At 44.2% G+C, this 24,572-nt stretch overlaps 1 protein-coding gene across 1 annotated transcript; it reads left to right on the top strand.

Moving 5' to 3' along the window:
* The first annotated feature begins 8,213 nt into the window (after positions 1 to 8,213).
* Positions 8,214 to 24,461, top strand: ACAT1 (acetyl-CoA acetyltransferase 1). The gene is made up of 12 exons (XM_061553498.1): positions 8,214 to 8,369; positions 12,776 to 12,820; positions 13,303 to 13,420; positions 15,259 to 15,354; positions 17,529 to 17,629; positions 18,327 to 18,470; positions 19,562 to 19,712; positions 20,384 to 20,479; positions 21,178 to 21,291; positions 21,804 to 21,868; positions 22,219 to 22,376; positions 22,815 to 24,461. Exons 1-12 carry the CDS (start codon positions 8,313 to 8,315, stop codon positions 22,933 to 22,935), a joined length of 1,266 nt encoding a protein of 421 aa, XP_061409482.1. The 5' UTR covers positions 8,214 to 8,312; the 3' UTR covers positions 22,936 to 24,461.
* The last annotated feature ends 111 nt before the right edge of the window (positions 24,462 to 24,572 follow it).

Genomic DNA, 24,572 nt, shown 5'->3' with positions numbered 1-24,572 from the left:
ATTGGACCAGAGGCGGGCAGGGCAGCTGTGAGGGCTGTTCACAGAGCCTGACTCACCGCCCATTCGCATCCGTGCAGATAGGGCATACTGGTCACAATCACCGAGGCTAAAATAAGCCGAACGCACACCCACCGCGTTAAATGTTTGTTTGGTGTTGCCTCCCGAATGGATTTGTTTTTATTGTGAGGAATGTTCACAATTACCGTGGAGTTTGAGCTTCTGTAGGGAATTGGAACGATGCTGCTCGTGCGAACGAATTTACCCGTGCAATTAAATGATCAGATTTGATAACAAAAAGTATACTTGCAACTATGAAACTATGGTTGTGGATTGTGATTGTACATTGTTGTACAACAGAGTTTTGATTATATTATTATTATGATTGTTTCCTGGTCATTACTTGTGAGCGTTATGTAATGTTTCGTATGCAAATGTTACGCATTATTATTATTATCATTGACAAGATGTTTTACTTATCATAATTTTATTCACCTCTGATTCGCACAACTCTAGAACTGCAGCTGACTTGCGATAAATATAAGGCTGCCCAAAGTGAATAATTTTCAGCTATAATACGTCGTTTCTTAAAACCCATCGTGAATACCCAAGTGAATACATTTCAAAATCAAACACCAGTGAAAGCCCTCCCCTCCGTATTTCAAATTGACACTATCCAGTAACCGAAAGTATTTTTCTGCTGTGACTTTATGAGAGCCATGTTTGGAGTGGTGTGGCGTTCGGTTTTATAACAGGCGGCTGATCCGTCCAAGAATACCTTCCATCTGACTTGTCACTACAAAATAAGAGGCGCTATTCCAGGACCAAAATAAACACCACCAAAAATACCACAACCTATCATGCAGTGCATGAAAGGACGAAACTGTGTAAAAAAACACACACACACGCGCACAAATGCTCCACATGCACAACAAAACTCCACCGCATACTGGAACACTCCACGTGTGCTGCTACGCGTGTAACACTTGCAGTGACAGCAACAACATGCAAGTGTGGGCATCTTCATACATTTACCACACCCACGTTCCCTTCACCATGCTTCCTTTCTACCTCCAACACCCCTCTGCACACATTGCAGCTGTCCCTCTCTAGGGGTTCTGGTGTGCAACGTGTCCCACATTCTGATCGCAGGGAACGCACCGTGTATTTTTAACTTGGATTCGGTGCACAACATTAATCGTATCTAATGACAAATTTGGGGGGGGGGGGTCCACACAGGGCCGCCCATTAGGGGGCATGCGGGGCTCGGTACAAATCACAGTTTGTGTCACCCCCCCCCCTCCACCGGACACCTTCAAACTAAACCGGAATTATTGCATCTGACACCGTCCCAGTTCGCCGTACCCTTGGGAGGGATCTGACGCCACGTCAAGCCAGGCCAACCATGGTGGAGAGTGTGGGGGGGGTATGGTATCAGTGGCCGTGGTGGTTTGCGCACTGCACCATGAACCGCATGGAGACCTGAATTTGATTCCTAGTTACGGCTAACATCAGTGGCGAGCGATATCTGAACCTGTCCTGGGACCCCCCCCCCCCGCCGCCCTCTTCACTGATCAGTATGAAGTATGGTCAACCTCATCACCGACACAGCGCTGAGAGGCCGTCATCCAGCAGTGGATCGATACAATCTGGACCTCATAATACATGTATATCACTACCTTCATATTAACCTCTTATAAAGAGAGCAACCCAGCACTTCCGTTTAACACGTAGACTTTCACGACCGATGTCATCCATTATCGAGGTTTTTTGGGGTTAAATCGCGTAAATATAACCCAGCACTTGCGATTAACACGGTTGGCTACGTACGGTGCGAAAGAAGTTGAACATACACATATACTGCATATCGATAAGTTTCCAACTTTAGTTTCGTTGACATTTTTATTTAGCCTGTTCACCCGCTTAAGTGCTTATATTTACAAGGTACTGAAGGGTTTTAAAAGCCATCACTCTATCTGAACATGTCGGCCAATTCTGTGGACATAAAACTGAGCCGGGCAATAAACGACTGACAGAGTTGGTGATTTGGGGGTACAACTATCCGTGACATGTTTGTCTACCAGGTACATATAGGAATGCAATTTAATTCTCTAGTAATTGAATTTTCAGGTCACTGGCTGGGAAATATCACTGGCGTCAGATAGAAAACAAACCTCGCTGAACTTAGAAATACAATGCAATCCAACTCTCTGCTTGTGTGTCTGTCTGTGTCTCCGTGTCTGTGTTTTGTCTCTCTCTCTCAAATTTATCCATTTTTGGAAGAACGTAATCAACCAGGTAAGGTGCTGACTGTTGTGTTAGCCGACTCTCTGTCTTGGATTGTATTGTATTTCTAAGTTTACTAGGTTTGTTTTCTACCTGATGACGATTGATTGTGTTGCAATCGAAACGTCGTATTCTATTATTTAATTTATTTTATTTCTACGTGACTTTACCGAAAGAACCAAAGAGTAATTCCTGCAGTCACGAAAGCTTCAAATCTAGTTTCAATTACTCCCGCTTACAAAATTTGTATTGTAACGAATTGCATCGAAAGGTATACAATAAAACGCACAAGTGAACTTAAATTTCGATTTAAAGCTTTCGTGACTGCAGGGATTCATCTTCTTGGTTCTTTCGGTAAAGTCACGTAGGAGGGAAATAACAACGCAAGCGTTGTGGCCGAAACGTCGTGAGAATTGTATTTTATTATGTTTTATTTTTATTATTTTATTATTTCCCTTCTACGTGATTTTACCGTAAGAACCAAGAAGAAGTGAACTTAGGTTTGGTGTTTTATGATTTTAGAGATTATTCTGATATGCGTTGGCTTCAACATTAGGGTTAGCGCTAGGGTGAGATTAAATACGAGCAAAGCGTTTATTGTCAAAGTGTTTTTAGTCTGATGTGCAACAACATTCTCTCTCTGTAGTGACGCACTCAGAGGCACGAAGAGTAGCAGGCACTCTACTTATTCTCAGCCTTCACAGCTCACAAGAGGCAACGACAACTCTCAGTCAGGACAGCTGGCAGACTGCCTGACTGACGACGCCGAGAAGGTGAAGACGGAGATGGCGACGAAACTCCAGCAGCACGACGAGGGGATCCCACTCCAAGCAACAGCCCCGAGCCTTCGTTCGGAGTCCCCTTTTATCCTCCCAGCGCGGCCTCGCTCCGCCCTGGGCCACGCCCCTCTTCTAGAACCTACTAGTAGGTTCCCGGGCTTCCCTCACGTGCCCCCTCTGTGACTTCTCCCCTACATCCCTCTCTCTGACTTATCACGTGACCTGCTGACAGACAGGGCTGCGGCAACTGCAGACCCCTTCTCTGCCAGCAACCCGCGCTATGCTACGTAGTGACCCATTCCATGTCACTACACCTCCATAAATAACAACAAAATATAGATTTTGATTTAAAGCTTTCGTGACTGCAGGAATTCACATTCTTGGTTCTTTCGGTAAAGTCACGTAGAAGGGAAATAATAAAATAATATAAATATAAAACAATAACAATTCTCACGACGTTTCGACTGCAACACAAGCACAGAAAGTGGATTTCACACCTGATGATGATTGCTTGTGTTGCAGTCGAAACGTCGTGAGAATTTTTATTGTCTTATATTTATATTATTTTATTATTTCCCTTCTACGTGACTTTACCGAAGGAACCAAGAATATGAATAACAAAATATAGTTTAGCTTTCGAGGACTGTATTATATACTGTAACTGTATCTGCACAGAAATTTGTGAAAACATAAATTTAAGGCAGTGCCATATTTTGTAAAGAAATATTTGAATGCAGGTCATATGTATGTATGTATGTTGAACTTCTTTCGCCCCGTACATAGCCAACCGTGCTAATCGGAGGCGGGCAGCAGCATCTGTAGATGTCTGATGCGTTTATTGGTTTTCTGCATGTCGTATGGCATGAATGTCTGAGAGCTTCATAAGTCCCTAAAGTTCCTGGAAAATTTCTCAGCACGAGGAGCTCGGAGCAGGCTGCGTGGATTGAAACGTCAGACATCATGCGGAACAACCAGAAAACACGACGGCAAAGCTGCGAGAACGTATGCAGAGTAGTGTTCTTCGTCCTTCTTTTAAGATTAAACAAAAATGGGCACGAGCACAGACTTAATCCCCTTCATTCGAACACAACCCCCTGCAACTCTACACTTGCTCATGTTCCTATAAATACAGTATAGTGTGTGCCAATACGGAGCTGGCACGAGTATCGGAATGAATTCACAAATTCACTCAAGTCCGTGAGGAGCTTCATTTTTAAATCCCCTATCAGCGCACATTCCCTAGCTCAGGAATGTGATCTTGTCTCGTCGACCACTGGGGCTTGTATGCAGTGTCATCTGCTCAGTGACACATGCTTAATAATCGTCTATTGTTACCAATGGGAGGTTTTTAAAAATAAATATAGCCCACTTTTATCTTTTGCCCGGTGTCATAAAATAAATGTTCCTCCCTAAATATTCGTTCTTACGAGGAACCAATTTTTTTGAATAATTGTTTCCCCTTACACATATCTGTACCCACTTATTTTCCATAAAAAAACGGTCCATCTTTGTACATGACGTTACAACCATTCCTTTGTAAAACAATACCTTTATTTTAAAACCACTTTCCATACTTATTTGTGAACAAGTTGCTCAGTATAGCTTTGCGTTTTCATACCATCTGTTTGGTCCTAACTTTGTCCAACCAATGTCGTGGCTAATCCATGACCTTTAACCTTAGGATACAAATAAATAGGGGAAACAACTCTTAGTGAGTGTGGACGAATGCTCATTCCCCTGGAGAAACAGTATTCTGATCAACCAAAACTCTTTTACAGCAACCAAAATCATCACTTGCGCAAAATCTTGGAGGTTATTTGTTATTTAACCAATTATTTGGCAACGCTGTGATGGCAGTGGTGCACAAGCACACGTAAAAAACTGAACACATTCCTCAATAACGCTGCCATAAAAAATATTATATGCAATCTTTTGGGCAAATTCGTGCTATGAAGAAAGGCCATTTGCATGAAACATCTCCTATTATATATTAAATGTATTGCGTTTTTAGATACATAGTAAATAGTGAAATTTCATGTTTTCATACTGCCGCTTTCAAATAGGAAATTCGTAATAGGTAGTGTCCTATTAAAAGCAATTATGATTACATGTTTCATTAAACTGTACCCTCTCCAAAACTGGTCTACTAATGAGTTTCAGCTAAATGTCAAGACAGCAAGCCAGAAAAACTACCCCTGCTAATCTTCCCTTTTCTCAGCGGCCCTGTCATATACCAGCAAAACATTATACGTGCATACTTGCCATGGGAAATGTCACCCATACCCTTTGCCAAAGCTGTAAACTTAGCCATGACTATAAATTATATCATAACTGTTTTGCTGATTGAATACAATGTAGAGCACTAACCTATACATGTAATTTAAGAGACGGGAGGTTTTCATTCAAAAGATGGGATAAACTGGAATGTTTTAATTCCCGGTGTAGTTTAAATACATGAGTCTAATGCAGCGTGTCTTAAATTTCGATTTAAAGCTTTCGTTACTGCAGGTTTTCATCTTCTTGGTTCTTTCGGTAAAGTCACGTAAAAGGGAAATAATAAAATAATAAAAATAAAACATAATAACAGGGCCGTTCTTCACCTGAGGACGGCTGCTTGCGTTGTGGCCGAAACGTCGTGAGAATTGTATTTTATTATATTTTATTTTTATTATTTTATTATTTCCCTTCTGCAGCGTGTCTTGTTTTATTATTGACTTAACACCAATGTAGAGATTAGGTAAATGCATTGAAGGAAGGAACTGTGGTGGCAATTTTTTATAACATAAATTTTAATTGTAAAAATAAAACAGGTTCACTCTCTCGAGCATGATTTGAAACAAAACCAAAGAAATTTTTGATTGATGTGATCCTAGGGGTCAAAAGAACCCTCCAAGTGTGTAAACAAATATATTTGCATTTTATGGCAGTCATATATATCCTAGGAGTCCACCACAGTGGAAATAATGCATGGGAAAGTTAAAACATATTTTTTACAACGTGTTTATGTTGCCATTGAGAGAGAAAATCTCATCAATTTGGCCTTCTTTTACACAATATAAAATATTTCAGTTTACAGAGAGCCGTAAATATCCTGGGTAGGTGAAGTTGGGTGGTCGTTAATATCAGTTAATATTTAACAGCAAACAAACACATTGAAAAATAACACAAGTAGAACTTCTTCAAAGTAATTATATGTTTTTGTCTATCAGCCTGTCGGTTCTTCAGACGAATATTATCAAGCAGCCATTGTTTTTTTGCAAGCAAGAGCTCAATCGGTTTTGACATTATGGCTCTCATAAGTAGAGTTAGGCTTGTTAAACAAATGTTACTGGATTTCCAATTAGTGTTCGCAAAATCACTCTCTTGTGTATGTTTTAAAATATATGTATATATATTCAGTCGCAAACTGCTAAACGTGACAACCACTGCTTTGTACATAACACAATAACCATTCAATGTCTCCATCACGTATCCGTCTCTCCAAATAACACGTATTTCGTACACAACCCATCATACCTATGACCTTCGGTGGGAACATTCATTGCAGCAGTATTGAATCACGACAAGCAAACTGTGGACCGCTGTTGACACACGATTTGGTGTCTCACAGTTAAGACTCAAACCGCCATCTAGCGGTGCGTCCTGCTGCCACCAGTTGATGACCTCTGTATTTTTGTATTTTACCAGGTAAGGCTCACCCTGAACTTTCCAGTACAGCTTTTTTTCCAGAAGCGACCTGACCATCACAAATGACAGCTCTACGAAGTGACTTACATTTCGATTTAAAGCTTTCGTGACTGCAGAGATTCATATTATTGGTTCTTTCGGTAAAGTCACGTAACTTTACCGAAAGAACCAAGAATAGGAAGTGACTTATGTGGAAATTTACAGCAGCCAAATACTCTAAACGCGTGTTTTTTAATGTGGAGGGAATAACCAGAGGACCCAGATACAAATCCACGGAAACCACGGGGAGTGAGACACGCAAACTCCAAATGTACACGGGTCAGGGTCGGGATCGAACCCACGACCTCCTTGTATACCGGGCGAGGTAGTTAACATCTCTCCCTGTGACCTCTTGCAGTGCACCGTTGCTTGCTCTTGATGCGAAAAAAATCCGTCAGTATTTCTTGAAGTGCATTGCGATAGATTTTGTCTTAGTACATAATCAAAATACATATCGTTTGACTGACTGGCAGGCATTGAGATAGACGAATAAGTTTCGTCCTTATTAAGACTCGTTAACACAATATCGTAGTCACCAATGCCTTATGCTACAAAGTCTGCCACAGGCAACCACATACGTTTTATGGGATCTCCACTTCAACACTATAGGGCCCGTTAACTTGGCTAACGCTAAATTGGTATTATCCAAGACCGTAACCATGGAGTCAACATTGGGGGGGACCAAATCTTCCAGGGGGTCTGGGTGTCCCCCCCCCCCAGAAAAAAAATCTAAATTTAAAAACTCATTTCCTGGCATTTCCTGCCTAAAATATAACAAAATTCACTAACACATAGGATGGACTTTTTATATATTTTTTACAATATTGTCGAGTAGTGTATTGTATTACTTTTCTGTTTGTTTTACCTTTTCTTGTTTCATTGTATGTAATGGCAGAGATTCGGGATTAATAAAGTACAACCATGACCACAATGATATAAACAGAAATCTATTTTATAGCAATATATTGGGGGGGACATTTTGAGCATATTTGAATATTGGGGGGGGGTGTATTTAAGCGAAGCATGTTTAAATTATTTACTATATTTTTTCGTTTACGTATTTCTCACTTACGTTGCTAATGACATCACACCTCGCTTCTCCCACACTTCAACCGATTGGCGAAGCCACCTAATGACATCACACCGTCACAACTCCTCGCTCAATGCGGGACAGTCGAGTGATGTCATCGCAACAAACATCAATGACGTCATCCCCGCACAGCGACAACCACCACGCACCAGTTAACACGCGCGTGACGTCACTCCCCACACGACAACGGCGAAAGGGGGCCGCGGTCTCCGCTTCATCCTATTGGCCAATCAACGGCCCCATGACGTCACGCCCCCGAACGGTGACAAGGGTGAGGGGGCGTGGCTGCCACCTATTGGCCGCCTCGGCGTGACGTCACAGACACACCCCCCCCGCCCCACCACCACCCGCCTGGTTCGGCTTCAGCTGACTCATCAGCTGTTAAGTGAGACGCGGGCAGCCACCGAGCGAGGAGGTGACCACGAGAAGGAGCCATGCTGTGCCGTGCCGCCTCTCCCTCGCTCAGGGCGCCCCGGGCCGCCTTGCTGGTGGTGAGAGACAGAGAATTACCATGCACACCCCCCACCCCCCCTCTCCCTGTGTTGTGTATTGGTGGTGCTGGCCACCCACCCACTCGTGTGCCACTGTGCCGGCCTTCATAGGTGCTCGCTAACAGCACTTGCCCCTACAGCCTGTTGAGGATATACGGGAGGGGGGGGTCCTTTGTATTGCCATGGTGTTGGAGTGGTCCTCCTTCTCAATGCCTGACACCAGTGTGGCTGACTTGATGACTTGGGATTCCGTTGCATGGTGGCCAATTCTAATATTGCTGCCAGCTTCCTTAACGCTTTGCACGTTGCTGCATCCACACTGCCCGCTTCACCGCTGTCTCTTTCCATGCTTCTCCCAATAGCCGTGTTTTTTTTGCTGTCTGCTCCATCCCAGGCTGATTCGCCACTGATTCATTTCTGGCGTTCCGAACTTGCTCTCACGTTCGCTGCCCTTGGCGAATTTCCTTGTCTTTGTTTGTCTTTAGTAATAGGTTTTTACCCTTTAACTGGTACAAAATCTGACACCTTTATACAAGGCATCATGTTTGCAATAATTGTATAAAGGTGTCAGATTTTGTACCAGTTAAAGGGTAAAAACCTATTACTATATTTTGCCACTGGTAAAGGAGATCTCATAGTGTTCGTCTTTGTTGAACGTCGCCACTGGGGAGACGAAGGCGGCCGGGAGTGGTTGCCGGCCTTAATAGGTATAGCTCGCTAACAGCACTCGCTACGAAACGTCTTGCCGAGGCTTTTATCCGGACTGATCTTGTTGACATTTTTTTGTAAACGAATTACGAGCGCGGTTGGTTATCCTGCGTGTGCACGGCAGCTGATGAGCCGTGCGGCTTTGGCGCGGCTCGTGGGTCGGCGGGGTCGCCTTGGTTTGCAAGTGATTAACGTTGAGCCCGATGGTGTCGGGGTGAGACACGAGTTCAGCCAAAAGCCCCGTGTCTGCCGAGCTGACGGCGAATCGTACGGCATCCACTGCTGCCAGCAGCGGTGTCGTGTCGGGGTGGAGCGCGTGGGTTGCAAATGAAAGCGCCGTGGTTGATTTTGGGCATCAATACCTGCAATTTGTGGGATTTCACATCCTAGTCGAAGTCGAGTCGTCCCCAACAACACCCACGTCGATCTTACCCCGGGATCTCTCTCCCACTTCAGCAAAAATGTTCGTGCTGTGGTTTTCCCAACTGATGATGATTGATCTTCTTTGTTATTTTGGTAAAGTCACGTAGAAGGGAAATAATAAAATAATAAAAATTTAACATAATAAAATACAATTCTCACGACGTTGCGGCCACAACGCAAGCAGCCGTCCTCAGGTGAAGAACAGCCCTGTTATTATGTTTTATTTGTATTATTTTAGTATTTCCCATCTACGTGACTTTACAGAAAGAACCAAGAAGATGAATCCCTGCAGTCACGAAAGTTTTAAATCGAAATTTGATGATGATTGCTTGTGTTGCGGTCGAAACGTCGTGATTTGATTTATTTTATTTTATACCTACGGGACTTTACCGAAAGAACCAAAGAGTAACACCCACGTCCACCATCGGCATCATCTTCACAGGTCGGTGAAGTGAGAATCACCTCGGTGGGCTGCAGGTTTCACTCAACCGGTCCCTGCTATATAATAAGAGCGTGGAATGTTCACCGCTAGTTGATGAACAAACCCCCCCATAATTGAATCTCGCCCAATGCTTGTTGAACATTTTGGTCTTCTTACTTAGTCCTGTCAGTATGGCTGTAGCCGGCTGGGCAACCGCAGTTTTGTCGACTTTGAATAACGCAGACATAAAGAGAAACACATGGATCAGGGAACACATACAAATTAGTAGATATCACTATCTTATCATTGTGCTTGTCCCCCACTACTAATGCAGCATCACCAAGTAATTGGTATAATGGTAACGGTACTTGCATTTGTATGGCAATTAATTGCTTTGGCATCTTGCATCGCATTTTTTTTTTTATTATTTGAATGGAACTGTTACAAAATGTTAGTGGGTTTGGACAGCACACGTTGGGAGGAGAAATCGTGACCGGTAGTGAAAACGAAGGAAGGAATGGCAGCCAAATGAGGAAACGCATACTCTTTGGTTATTTCGGTAAAGTCACGTAGGTATAAAATATAATAAATCACGACGTTTCGATCGCAAAAAAAGCAATCGTCATCGAGAGAAAAATGTACTGCTTTTTTTTTTCTCCTGATGACGATTGCTTGTGTTGCGATCGAAACGTCGTGATTTATTTCATTTTATACCAACGTGACTTTACCGAAAGAACCCGAGTATGGATTCCTGCAGTCACGAGAGCTTCAAATCAAGATTGAGGAAACGCATCTTAGAGGACACGTCCACTGCTGAGATGAAGCTATGACATCAGCTCACGTTCAAAAACTAAATGGAGTTGACGATGCATCGCTCGACCATGAGAGATCGGTCACAGCTTGAGGAGGCCTTCATCAAGCAGTGGATTGATCATGGCTGATGATGGTGACCGTAGACCAATTTATTATTCGTTGTGCACATTGTACACCTGTTTGCACACTCGAGGTACCAGCGCTGGTCATAACAGCCCAGTGACCTTCACACTTAACAAGGAGATAACTCCACGCCTTGCTGCCCTCACAACCAGGTCACTGGAACCCTGGGGCCACTACTGGATATCATAAACACGCTGTATTAATATAGGGGAATCAAGACGTGTTTGCTTTCATTGTATGTTAGTATTGATTTAAAGCTTCTACGTGACTTTACCGAAAGAACCAAGAATATGTAAGTACTTTAACGGGAACTGCACATTTAGCGATAGAACTGATAAAGAGCTGCAGGACTTTGTAAATTGTGACAATTTCATTATCATGTGTAATACTAGTAAACATGATATCAGGCTTGGCCTACAGCACACTCCTTGGGAGGTAAATTACTTGGTTCACTGATGAGAGGGATCATATGTTGCCAAGTGTTTTGCACAAGACTTGAGTGAAGCACTTGAGAATGTTAGGCTGTCCCCTGCCCTGTAAGTGAAACTTTTCAACTTTCAAGTCATACTTTTCAGGGGCCCAACATCAAGATCAGTGTGCTTAAAATTTTCATCATAACTACAAACTACAATGGTGAACTATTTATAGATTCCCCACTTAAAGAATATGGAGACATTGTATTTCTAAGCCTCTACATGTCTGTCACCAATCTCAACACACTTATTACATATTTAAATGTTATCCTCTGTAAGATACGGAGCCATAAAAATTACACAATAGGCAATCACCCGTTGAGAAGACTGTCAAGAGGGTGATTAGAAATCAGTAGAGTATCTAAAACTGGATCACCCTCTAAAGTTTGTCCCTATGATTCCCAATGCAGAGCAGTCACGCTGAGTGTATGAAGTTCCACGCGTGCTTCCTTGCAGGGTAATGGAAATACGGGGGCATTTGAGGTCGGAGTATTGGCCAGTGCTGTGGTCTAGCGAGATGGCTGCAGTGTCAGACAGTCCCATGCCTATCCCTGTACGTGAGAAGTTTCGTGTCACTTATGGCTGGAAGACGACCGCTAAACTCATGAATATGCATGCTGTAAAGCCACCTCACACTGCTTTCTTGTGAGAATATTAACTAGGTTTAGTAACACCGACCATATAACCATACAACCATACAGTAGTATGTTAATGAATCACAATTGAACTCGTATGAATTGTTTGAAAATGACCTAAATGTTCATCCACCTTAGTTGATCGAAAGGTCGTGAGTGGTGGGTTAAAGTGTGGTTATACTCTCGCTTCGTTCTATACACACTGGCAGCGTGGAAGAATAGGCCAAATACCCTCTCGAGAAGCTTCTCTAGATCTTCCTTTTAGTGGAGGCCTTTCTGACATCAGTGGGCTGAGCAGGCAATTGGAGGGCTGCACCTTTATGTTACCTTTACCGGATACAAACATCTTACATTATTTAGCTTTTAACGTGAAGTTTTTGACTTGCATTCTATTGCATATTTGGAATTAATGTTTGATGGACAAGAAACATGAAAACTGCTTTATGAACTCGTTAAAAAAAACGTGCCCATTTTTTATTGCTTTATGCAACCAAATACTCCCCAAAAAATGTAGGCCAGAGGACAAAGAATGTCACCTAAAATGCAAGCTCTGTACGAATGTTTAGCGTTAACGCAATCACCGTTTAAATTCCGTTGGTGGGTAAACACACAGTGCGTGACAAGGAAATCTCTCAACGCTGTTCAAAGGCACCTTCACTGGGGGAACAGTTTCTTTCCAACAGGCAAACCAGGGGGGGGGAGGGGAGATCTCGCGGTGGTGTTGTGACGTGATGTTGAACTCCCCCATCCTGCAGTGTGTGAATATATCAATGTGCCATAACGAAAATGTTCTGGATATTTTTGGCGCAGAATCAATGGCTGCAAAGAAGCTACACGTCTGGGTCTGCGCTGAACGTGAGTGGCCATTTCTTCTGGGTTACAAACAGGGGCAATACGTACACATAACGGTGGGGGAATTTCATTCTGGTGATGCCTTGCTGTAAGTCTGTCAAGACATTTCACCTGCAAAATATGAGGCTGTTGCACCCCAACTCATTGTCATGAACATGAGCATTTCCAGCCACCGCACATGTATTCGGAGTGAATTAATTGCATAGTGATTGGCACGCTGCGCTGTGAACCCTCGCCCCCTGAGTTCAATTTGGGCACTCCACCTTTACACACCCAACACTGACCAGCATGGTAAAGTATGGTCGAACGACCCCCATAACCAGTGTGGTATGGGGAGGCCTTGAGACTACTGTAGTCATGTATCGTGCATACATGTTTGGTGCCCCCAATGTTATGAGTTCCAGCCACTCTAGTGATATATTGAGTGGCTGCCCAGTAACTGGCGTCCATTTGTATATATATGTCCATATTTTATATTTGCGCAGGAGGTGGTCATCGTCAGTGCCGTACGTACACCGGTCGGCTCATTCCGGAGTTCCCTGTCCTCGATCACTGCCCCCAAACTGGGCTCCATCGCGATCCAAGCTGCCGTGCAGAAATCTGGTACGTTTTGTGTTTGTGTGTGTGTGGAGCTCTGTGCCTGGGAGGTGTGTGCAGGGTAGTCTTTGGCTGATGGCCGATAGTGTTCCAGGAACATTATGATGATTATGGGGAACTGGTGGCTGTGTGGGTTGTGTGTGTGATGGGGAGCGGTAAGTGTACTGCTTAGCACGCTACGCTACAAACCCGGTGATATGAGTTTGATTCCTGCTCACGGTCAACATCAGTGACGATTATCTGAACCGGTCCTGGGCCTCCACTAGGTCGACTTAGCCTCAAATGAGTACCTGTGGTGCGCAAAAATATTGCCACTGGGGAGACAAAGGCGGCCAGGCGTGGTGCTGACCAGCCACCCCCTCGTGTGCCGTGCCAGCCTTCATAGGTGTTGATCGGTAACAGCACTTGCCCCAACAGTCTGTTAAAGCTATATGGGGGATCTTTGTCTTTGTGGTGAGTGTGAGAAGGTAAAGTATCATGTCAGCATGTTATTTTAGGTGCGTTTATTTCCCTTTTGTACTGCAAAAACAAAAACCAGACTAAACAGGAGTCAAAGTATAAAATGTGCTTAGAGGGCGATTCATTTTCATAATATACATGTGCAGATCTGCTCACTGATAAGAGACTGGTGAACGTGTAATGAATGACATTTAATTGAGCACATAAACTATAGGAAAAACATGTACGTTAAATCTAGCAAAAACAACCTTCATAAATGCAAATATACTTATAAGTTTCCATATTGACAAGCCTTCACAAATTCTACATCGAGCAGCTGTTAGAGATGCTGTAATGCATTTGCAAGAGCCTTATTTTGGTTGTCAATCCAAGTTCCTTCGATATGTAATAATTTTCCATGGTTAAATTACAAGAAAAATATACTTTTTCCACCAAAATATATTTTTGTCAACACAAGGGTGTCTATTGTAAAATAATCTTCATGAGCAACTCAGCTGGTGAAATAAAGTAGTTTTTTTTTCTTGATTCACTTGAAATTTATGTTTTTTGTTGCTCGCAAAAATGTTGTGCCATGCTGCGATGCATTTGTTTATTTTACAGCACTCCTTGCCCGTTCCTATATTTAGTTTCTGATCAAGTGAGAGCCAAATGAAATGTAAAAAAAAAATCTCATTTGCAAGGCAGGCTCGGGGTACAAACTATAGTAGAGTGGGGAAGGATGAAAGGAAAAAAAGTAAACTACTGTGGCTTCGGCTGCATAGCTTTATGAAATTTTCTGGTCATACAATGTGTTGATTCGCTCCACATGCTGGGAGATTCTTCAAGAATTGAGGAACTGAAGAAGCTCCCAGCACATTGTGATGTCAGACATCATGCCAAACAACACCCAGTACAACCCGAGAACACATCATAGAGATGAAGGCAAATGTTTGTATCCTGTAGTATGGCGGTTGATTCAATGTGGGTGTGTGTGTGTGGGAAGCGGTGGTATGGCGGTTAGCGCCCTGTGCTTCGAACCCGGCCACCCGAGTTCGATTCCCGCTCACGGCCAACACCAGTGACGATTATTTGAACCAGTCCTGGGCCTCCCCTAGGTCGAGTCAGCCTTAAATGAGTACCTGGTGTAATGTGTAAACATTGCCACTGGGGAGACAAACGTGGTCAGGCGTGGTGCTGGACACTCACCCCATCGTGTGCCGTGCCGACCTTCAGAAGGTGCTCGCTAACAGCACTTGCTCCAACAGTCTGTTGAAGGCTTTATGGGGAATCTTTGTCTTTTGATGAACCATAGCTGAGATGGTTGATAAACGTGTTCATAGATTTGATCAAACATTTATATTTCCGATGCAATATCGTTTACCTTTGTGTGACTGCCCCACATGCAGGCATTCGCCCGGAGGATGTGCAGGAGGTGTACATGGGGAACGTGCTGCAGGGCGGAGAGGGGCAGGCGCCAGCCAGGCAGGCGCTCATCGCAGCAGGTGAGCCAATCGCTGCCTTGCAGGGTTGCCACCCACACATAATAAGCTTCCACAACTCCTCTGCTTTATCAGATGGGTCTCCTCAGCACTGTTTTGGCTGCGGCTTCGGCATTCTCCCAAACACATATTTGTCAGCATGCAGTAAGTCCCCCCAGGTTGCGGAAGACCCAACTTATGGAAATCCGACCTTACGGAAATGCTCCAATAAATCGTGTTAAGACAAATTCAATATGCAGACATTGTTGCCTTAGTTACGTAAGCGCAAACGGTGCAGCGCGGTGAGGTTGAGGATGCATACCGTGGAGCGAGGCGTAAGCCCCACCTCACGCCTTACTCCACCAAAACGCCACCTTCACCAAGCCCGAGCTTCACTAGGAATATGGTAAATTGATTTTTTTGTAGCCTTATGTATTTATTTTCCTTTTGTAGTGTTACATAATTGTTTTCTATGCTTAGAACTCTATTTTTCCCATGTTTATATTGCTCGTTTTCTTAACTTTAGGTGTATTTCATGAGTGATTTACTGTATGTGCTTTATTTAACACCATTACACTATTATTGCGTACGGTCTCAACCAACAACAATCGGAGAAGTCCAGGCCTAGCCTAATGCACTGTAAAAGAACATTCGGAAGTGACTGCTTTCTGTTAACAATTAATAATAAAATGTTTCGTGGTATTCATAAACAATTGGATACAGTCTATGTTCCATTAGTTTAATTATGGGTAGTGTTAGGGTAGATATTCGATTAAATGAAAGAATCATAGGAAGTGCAGAGCGTATGTACAGCAATACGATAAAGGTAGCGATTGAAAACGGTTGACATACGCGATACAGTACTGAGAAAAAACGAACCTAGTAATCGGGTAGGGGAGGCACAACTGTTTCCGGCTATGGGGTTTTATCTTGATTTTGGGGGAGAATTGTTCAGTTTCCGACAGAGGTGGGACAAAGTCATTGTTATGCAAGTCCAAGTCGAGTCTGAAGTCATCAAATTCATGACTCGAGTCTGACTCGAGTCCAAGTCACATGACTCGAGTCCACACCTCAGAGGTGGGACAAAGTCATTGTTATGCAAGTCCAAGTCGAGTCTGAAGTCATCAAATTCATGACTCGAGTCTGACTCGAGTCCAAGTCACATGACTCGAGTCCACACCTCTGGTTTCCGATATAAGGAAAATTTGGGTTAGGGATCGTTCTTGGGAGCCTAACCCTTCCGTAACCCAGGGACTGCCTGTATATGACTTTCAGGATTTGCAATTATAGGGCTTTTAAATTCCTCACCATCTCATCTCAACTGCCCTGTTGCGTTACGGCAGTCTATCCAAGGTGATTGTCCACTGGCAACCACCTCGTGGTGGCACAAGGTGCGTGCAGCACTAGTCTGCAAATGAGCATCAGTCTGCCAGTAGGGGGCGATGTTGCTATGTAAAGTAACAACCTATTCATATGTGACCGGTGTCCATATTTTTTCTTAAATTCAAAGGTGGCAACATCCACTTCCCTCTTTCCTGTGACCAAGCGACATTCAACTGTAGCTACAAAACTAAAGTTCTGCACATGCAACAACCAACAATTTTATTTCGCAGAGTTGGCTGTCAGATTCAGTGAAAACCAAATTAAATAATTTTTTCCCCCTGTCATTTATGACCGGGCTGAGCTCATCAACTCACTCTACACTTGGGAATCTGATTTAATCACAGGTAAATAAAACCTGAATTATAACGCAGCATCTCATCAGTAGTGGCTCATAATCCTGAGTCATCTGGGCCACCTGTTATTTTTTTATAAATAAAAAAAATTGTCAGCCAATGAGAAATTTGATGACGTTATCCACTGCTGGTAGCTTTTCTTAATTATGACAATTTATAGTTTTATACCAGTTTATACAATTGTATCTCACAGTTGCTGAGGAACAACAGACAAGTTGTAAGGCAGCCAGGTGATGAGCTGGTGCCAACAATTGCCCAATTTCTGCAGTCCTATATATATTAAGATGTTTTCATCCACTTAATGATTGTTTATACATTCTTAAAATAAGTTTTGTAGCGGTGATGTTTGATTAGAATGTTAATTTAGTGAGCTACTTGTAAACAAACCACGTGAGCTTTAATGACCCTATGCTGGATTTATAAAGATAAATTAAGTAATGCAAACCGTTTGCACATTTTCAGGTTTGCCAATCTCAACTCCTGCCACAACCATCAACAAAGTGTGCGCTTCAGGGATGAAGGCGATCATGATGGCGTCACAGAGCCTCATGTGTGGCCACCAGGTCAGAGGGAGGGGATTACGATGGTGTTTTCAGTATTCACAATTTGTGCGTTGTACGCAAGTGCTGTGGTGCGCTTTGTTGATCACATTGTGCGTGTGGATCTGTGTAGATGCACACGTGGGGAGCGGTTGGGTAGCAGCTAGCACACTGCGCTACGAACCCGGCAACCTAGGTTCAATTCCCGTTCACGGCCAACACAAGTGATGATTATCTGAACCGGTCCTGGGCCTCCTGGAAGTCGACTCAGCCTCAAATGAGTACCTAGTGCAGTGTGTAAACATCGTCACTAGGGAGACGAAGGCAGCCGGGCGTGGTGTTGCCCACCCACCCCCTTATGTGCAGTGCTGGCCTTCATAGGTGTTCACTAACAGCACTTGCCCCAACAGTCTGTTAAGACTATACGTGGGATCTTTGTCTTTGTACATGCACACCGAAGTTTGATTCCTGGTCACAGCCAACGTCGGGGACAAGTGGCATCAGGACTTGTCCTGGATCTCTCCTATGTTGACTGAGCCTTAAATGAGTGCTATGTGCAGTGTGTAAACATGGGGTGACACATTTGGCCATGCATGTTTCTGGCCATATCGCCCCTTGATGCGCCACTCCAGCCTCTAAATAGGTGATCAGAGCACACAGAGCTTCCTCCAACAGTCCGTATGGCTACAGAGGGGAGCTTTGTCTGTTCGCATGCGTGCAGGAAGTGATGGTTGCGGGCGGTATGGAGAGCATGTCCAACGTCCCCTTCATCATGCGGCGTGAAGATCCGCCGTACGGCCGCGTCTCCCTGGAAGATTTAATTGTCCACGATGGACTAACGGACGTCTACAACAAGATCCACATGGTGGGCACCAGCTTAAACCAATTGCATTCGCAACTTGGCTTTCATACACATTCCTGAAACACAGCTTGACTTTCTCGCTTAATAACTATTGTGCTTTGTCAGCCTCTGACCAAATCACCCAGAGTTGGCAAGAATAATGCTTACAATATAAACTTGTAACACGCGCGGTTTTCACTCGATCTCGAAGAGAGAGAGCGACTCAGATCGCGAGGAACCACAGACAAGCGGGAAAGGCAGCGACGCGGTGACCTGGCACAAAATTCCCCCCCAAGCTCGGTGATCCTCTATATATTAAGTTATTATCAGCCAATTAACGAGTGTTTAAATGTGTGAGGAAACCGGAGGACCTGGAGAATACATGTTGCATGTGAGAGGGAAACCCGCTATCCCATACAGATGGAACAGGTGAAGTCAACATTTCCTGTGATCTACCACCCCTCGCCTCCGCAGTTGCTAGATTATGATTTTCACATGCCGTTTTTAACGCGTATGTTTTCGCAGCCGCGTGTGATTCAAGGGCTGCATGTCGAGCATTTCTGCTTTCAAGCTTTCGCCACGTGCTACTTTGAGAGAAGAAATGCCTGACACGCAGCCCAACCTGGAAAACCGCGCTCGGTTTCTCACATGTCCTTTGAGAAGCGATAAATAAATCTTGATGGTTGACACTGGCCAACTTGGACCACGTGACAGGTTTTGGGACATGTGTATTATGGTCCCTGTGCCCATTCTCCATGTTCTTAGGTTTTTTCGGTAAAGTCACGTAGGTAAAACATTAAAATTAATAAAAGTAAAATAAAATAAAAAATCACGACGTTTCGGAGGCAACACAAGCTTCCGTCTTCAGGTGGAACCGTCACAGCCACTACAGCTGTATCAAGTAAATGAGAGATTGCAGGAGCAACCACTCCGTTTATATAATGGTTGGAGAGGGGGGGGGAAGGGCCAAGTAAAGCACACTTTTTTATTCATAAGAGGGTGAGCCTTTGTTAATGTTTTACCTACGTGACTTTACCGAAAAAACCTAAGAATATGAATCCTTGCAGTCACGAAAGCTTCATTCTCCATGTGTTCACCACCATCTCAAACTGCAGGGCAACTGTGCAGAGAACACCGCACGCAAGTTCGGGCTGTCACGTGAGGCTCAGGACCAGTACGCCATCTCCTCGTACCAGCGCAGCCAAAAGGCTTGGGAGTCTGGCAAGCTGGTCAAGGAGGTGGTGCCTGTCACCATCACCAAGAAAGGTCTGGGTCTTGGCATATTTTTCATCTTTTTGTTTTATTTATCCAAATTTTATCTCAACTGTGCTGTCTTTGTTAAGTCATGAGACAAACAATCCAGCCGTAATTCTCACAGAACACTGCTCTGCGAGAGTTAGGAATGGATTGTTTGTATTGGAGGACAAACTCCAGAACCTCTTCTGAGGACCATTTGAGGTGACCCCCAGTCCACACAGTAGGGGGCAATATTTACCCAACCGCCCTGCGAAAGAGAGTATTCTTTGTCACGTGACAGTAAAACTCATGATTTTACTTCTCGCCGCTGGAATGTTGCCAGTTGGCTGCAAATTGAACGTGATTTATTTTACGTGCAGCCATTGATGGCCAGGCCGAGACCATCAAGCCAGTTACCCTTGAGGATCTCGGTAGTGCCAGCTCAGCACTCCTATCTTTGAGCCGCCCGCCCATCTCAGCTCCTCATTGTTAAACTGACGTACTCTTCTTCACAAGTCCCAGGATGCCTGCCGAGGCTAGCATTTGTTACCGAGAGTCAAACGGTTGTGCTTTTGTGTGTGATCGTGGTCGTTGTTTGGCATAAACCTGTAATGAACATTGGATGTCTTTTAGCTATTGAGTTGCTTTGGATTCGATAGGAACAAAGTTTAATTGTTTAACTTTGTTTACCCCTGCCACAGGCAAACCGGACGTGGTGGTATCGGAGGATGAAGAGTTCCGGCGGGTGGATTTCAGCAAAGTTCCCAAGTTGAAGACTGTGTTCCAGAAGGAAAATGGTAAATGTTTAAACGCATTGTTTCAAGCCTGACTCTTTGAAAGATTTGCTGTAACAGTGTAATGGGAAATGTGACGTTTCCCCTAAACATGAGCACATTTATTGCAATGTAGTACCCCACAGAACTGAAATGCAGCTGTTGGGTAGAGAGCAGAAGTGCTGACATCGACTATAAATACAGTAACATGCATGAGAAATGCTATCCTGTGCATCAGCTGATGGCTCGGTTGGATTCAAAACAAGGAACTAAGATGTCTAAAAAACAATGTATATATTGCATACAGAAGGAAAAAATGTTTTTGCATTCTCCAGCATGGTTGTTGAACACAGTATGGATGACAGGAAATTGCCAATCATTGACATTGAGATTATCAAGCCGTGAAGTTCATGAGAGCAGTCTGTTAAATGTATCGGCCGATCTTAACAGTCAACAGAGGTCTCATTTAGAAATTCACCATCGAGATATTGGCTCCAGACAACAGGAGAGATCAGGCCAAAAGATTACGAGATTGACCAACTTGTTGTTTCTCTCCAGATTGTTGCTGCAAGGACTGAAACTTGGGCGTCAGGCCCAACTGTTAGAACCTTACCCCCTCAACAGCCTTGCCATAAAAATCCCTAACGTCCGGGGCATTGATTCCCTGCGCATCCACGTGTCCGCGCGGTTGATGAATCGCCGTGGGTCTTCGCTCTCTGCAGGCACAGTGACCGCGGCCAACGCGAGCACCCTCAACGACGGGGCAGCCGCTCTGGTTCTCATGACGGCGCAGGCGGCCAAACGGCTGGGCGTCACACCCCTCGCACGTGTGGCCGGTACCGCCTGCCCACTGCACGACGACTTGTTTACACTGCATCCATCCCCTTACGCGCTCCTTACTTGAAGCGGTACACGCACAGCAGAGGTCGCAAACGGGTTTTGATTCCTTACCCGTACCCGTACCTGGCCGCACTAGGGTCGCAAATGGGTACCCGTACCCGGCCGGGTACCAGTACCCGTACGCTACCCGTACCCTACCTGAAATGAGTGACAAACGGTTACTCACCGGTGACTCACGGCCTACCCGTACCCGGCCGCACCAGGGTCGCAAACGGGTACGGGTAGCCGGGTATCGGGTAGGGTACGGGTATCGGGTACCCGGTTGCGACCTCTGACGCACAGGCCTTTTGGCGGTCCACTGCCAAATGAGGGCGGTGTCCTGACATCATGTGGGTTGTGGAGGTTATTTGACCATACTCTCCCTGACGTAGTCTTTTGTTTTCTTTCATGTTGTATTTCCTTGAACTTTTGAAAACATTTACAGATAATTACGGTAAATTCTGTTTAGGCTTTGGAGATGCTGCGGTGGATCCCATTGACTTCCCAATTGCTCCTGCCTATGCTGTGCCCAAGGTGAGAACTCTCAAGCCATGGTAGTTATATATTTGCGACTACAATATACAACATGGACTGTGCATCACATGATGCCATGGAGATCATATTTCATCATGTTGGTCAGTACGGGTTGTTGAATGCGGAAAGCATAAAAGTGCTGTTCAATACATAACCCCAAAGGTTAAATCAACCTCTTAGGTATGGGATTTCTCATGGGAGCACTACCCAGGCTCAAACCTGCTTAGCTTCTGAGATGTGTCAAAATCAGGCACATCCCAGATGCCTGATTAAAAACTATGCAAATGAAGTATGTAGCGTGTGGTTTGGGCTGCGCTGGCATTTCACGTGTGACGTTTTCCCTCCCACAGGCGCTGGAACACAGCGGTATCAAGAAAGAAGACATCGCCATGTGGGAGATAAACGAGGCCTTCAGTGTGGTTGTCCTGGCAAACATCAAGATTCTGGAAATTGACCCAGCGCGTGTCAACATCAACGGAGGTGCTGTCGCTTTGGGTCACCCCATTGGGTAAGCCACTGTTGGAGCCGCTGCATAGCACGTGTCTTGGATGCGATGGACTGCCATCTAGGCATGTCGATTAAATAATAAGCCAGGTGAGAGAGCAGGTTGGATTGCTTTGCAAAAATGAACTTAATGATGAAAAATACTGAGTGTAGTACTTAAAGAAGTTTACTTAAAGAGGCTCATGTGGGTCTAATATATATTAAAGTTTTAGGGGCTCATGGTGACTGATCTGAAACCATCAACTCATTGTACTTGACAACCAAATATAATCACAGGTGGCTTTAACCAGGATTCGAACCCACAATCTCAGTGGTGTCAGCTCAGTGCAATGACATCCAAGTCACCCTGCCACTGCCAAGCAATTTTTCTTTTTTGCAGTTTTTTCCCCCAACGTTACCCCCATAATGTTATCGGCATCATGTCTTTTAAACACCGTTACAGGATGTCAGGGGCTCGGATCGTTGGCCACATGGTGCATGCTCTGAAGGCAGGGGAGTACGGCATGGCTACGATCTGCAATGGCGGCGGCGGTGCATCGGCCCTGCTCATTGAGAAGCTGTGAGCTACCTGGGCCCCTACAGCGGCACCTTCCCCACAGATGATGGTCACGTGGTTGATGACGGGCGTCCAAGTGAGCACGTACATTACTGTTGTAGGATAGAGATCAACCTCGAAGGTGTGTCATTTCAGCCAACGGTAAAACAAATTTGAGTCAACGTTTGTCTAAATTATACGATTTTTGCACACTCGTCCTAGTAATTGTGTCGCGAAGATGCTGTGTTTTTGGAGAGTCTTACACATTATTCATTTGGTGAAGCTTGCCCTCTTTAACGGAATCGGTACATGCACTCCAAATAACATTACTAAGGAAGAGTCGGAAGCCCATAAGGCAATCCCTCGCCAACCGCGGAGGTTAATTTTCCTGGAAAAGGCCGTGGTAGACAAATCTGCGGTTGGTAAAATACAAGGCCTATGGCAAATAGGGGGTTAGGGGAACCACGGCCATGGTCAGACTCGTCATAGCTTAACTAACTTGCCTGTTTGTGAACTAAACATGAATAAAATACAGTGCATTACACATCAACATAATAAAATATAAATAAACATTAAATTAACTTCATATAACTTTAATGTTGAGGGTAGAAGTCCATTATTATGATGAGATTATACAGATAATAAACCGTGTGTACATGAATTCCGCAGTTGGCAAGGGATTGCTATGCTCTATACAAGTTTCCCGGCTCGCACTCCTAATTTATCACAGCACACATGCATATGTCGCCTTTACATTTCTTAACATGTCAGGAGTTTCCCAAGCATATAGCACTTTTCATAAGGATGACCAACCCAGTTTCATTGTCCTGTAGCCCTCTGAGGTCGAGGATAATTCTAGATCAGCTTCTGTAATAATATAAGCCGACTTGGACATGGACACGCTTTAACAATCTAATTCATTGCGATGTTCAAGTCTTGTATAGCCCAGTCTCAGTCCCAAGGTCATGTGTAGTTTAACACGTAGGCTTTTATAACCAATATTATTCATAATAAACGTTTTTGGGTTAGATCGAGTTATTTATAAATGTCACAACCCTCCACCACCCGACACGGCCAATCAGTCAAGTGTAGCTTCGTTGTTAAACCTCTTGTTGAATGCATACCTGCGGTATTGATGAGCTTCTCAACAAGCTGACCAATGTGGTGTGGCCGTTATGCGCCAGGGGATTGGCGTGATGGAGGTCTGCTTGGGTACATCTACAGAATTCAGCCTCAGAAGGAACTAGACCCAACTATTGTTACTTATCCTCGAGACCTGCGTTGAAGAGATCCTTGGCAATTTATTGTCAAGTGGGACAGGCACAGTCATTTTTTTTGGCAAACATTTCTTCGTGTTACATTTCTTAGTCTAAGTGTTATTGTGGGTGTCCCTGCCTTCCCACTTTCCCTTGTTTCAAGCAATGCAAATAGAGATGAGAGAAAGTGTTTGGAAGCATTAAACGTGGGCTAGGGACGACACAGTGTGGAATAGACTCAAATGTTGTGCAAATTAAGCTAAATGGTTGTACAGAAATAAAAACAATTGAGTTCTAACGGTTTACTGTTGTGCCTTCTGTGGGTGTGGACAGTGTCACCCTTGATTGTCATGTGTTTAGTGTCATTGCATATTATGTTTAATAATTCATTAGTAAAAAAAATTATTAT

The sequence above is a fragment of the Lethenteron reissneri genome, chromosome 18 (genome assembly GCF_015708825.2).
Source record: "Lethenteron reissneri isolate LAM-NWPU_2019-01 chromosome 18, ASM1570882v1, whole genome shotgun sequence".
Taxonomy (NCBI): Eukaryota; Metazoa; Chordata; class Hyperoartia; order Petromyzontiformes; family Petromyzontidae; genus Lethenteron; species Lethenteron reissneri.
This window is presented reverse-complemented; position numbering and strand designations above follow the sequence as displayed.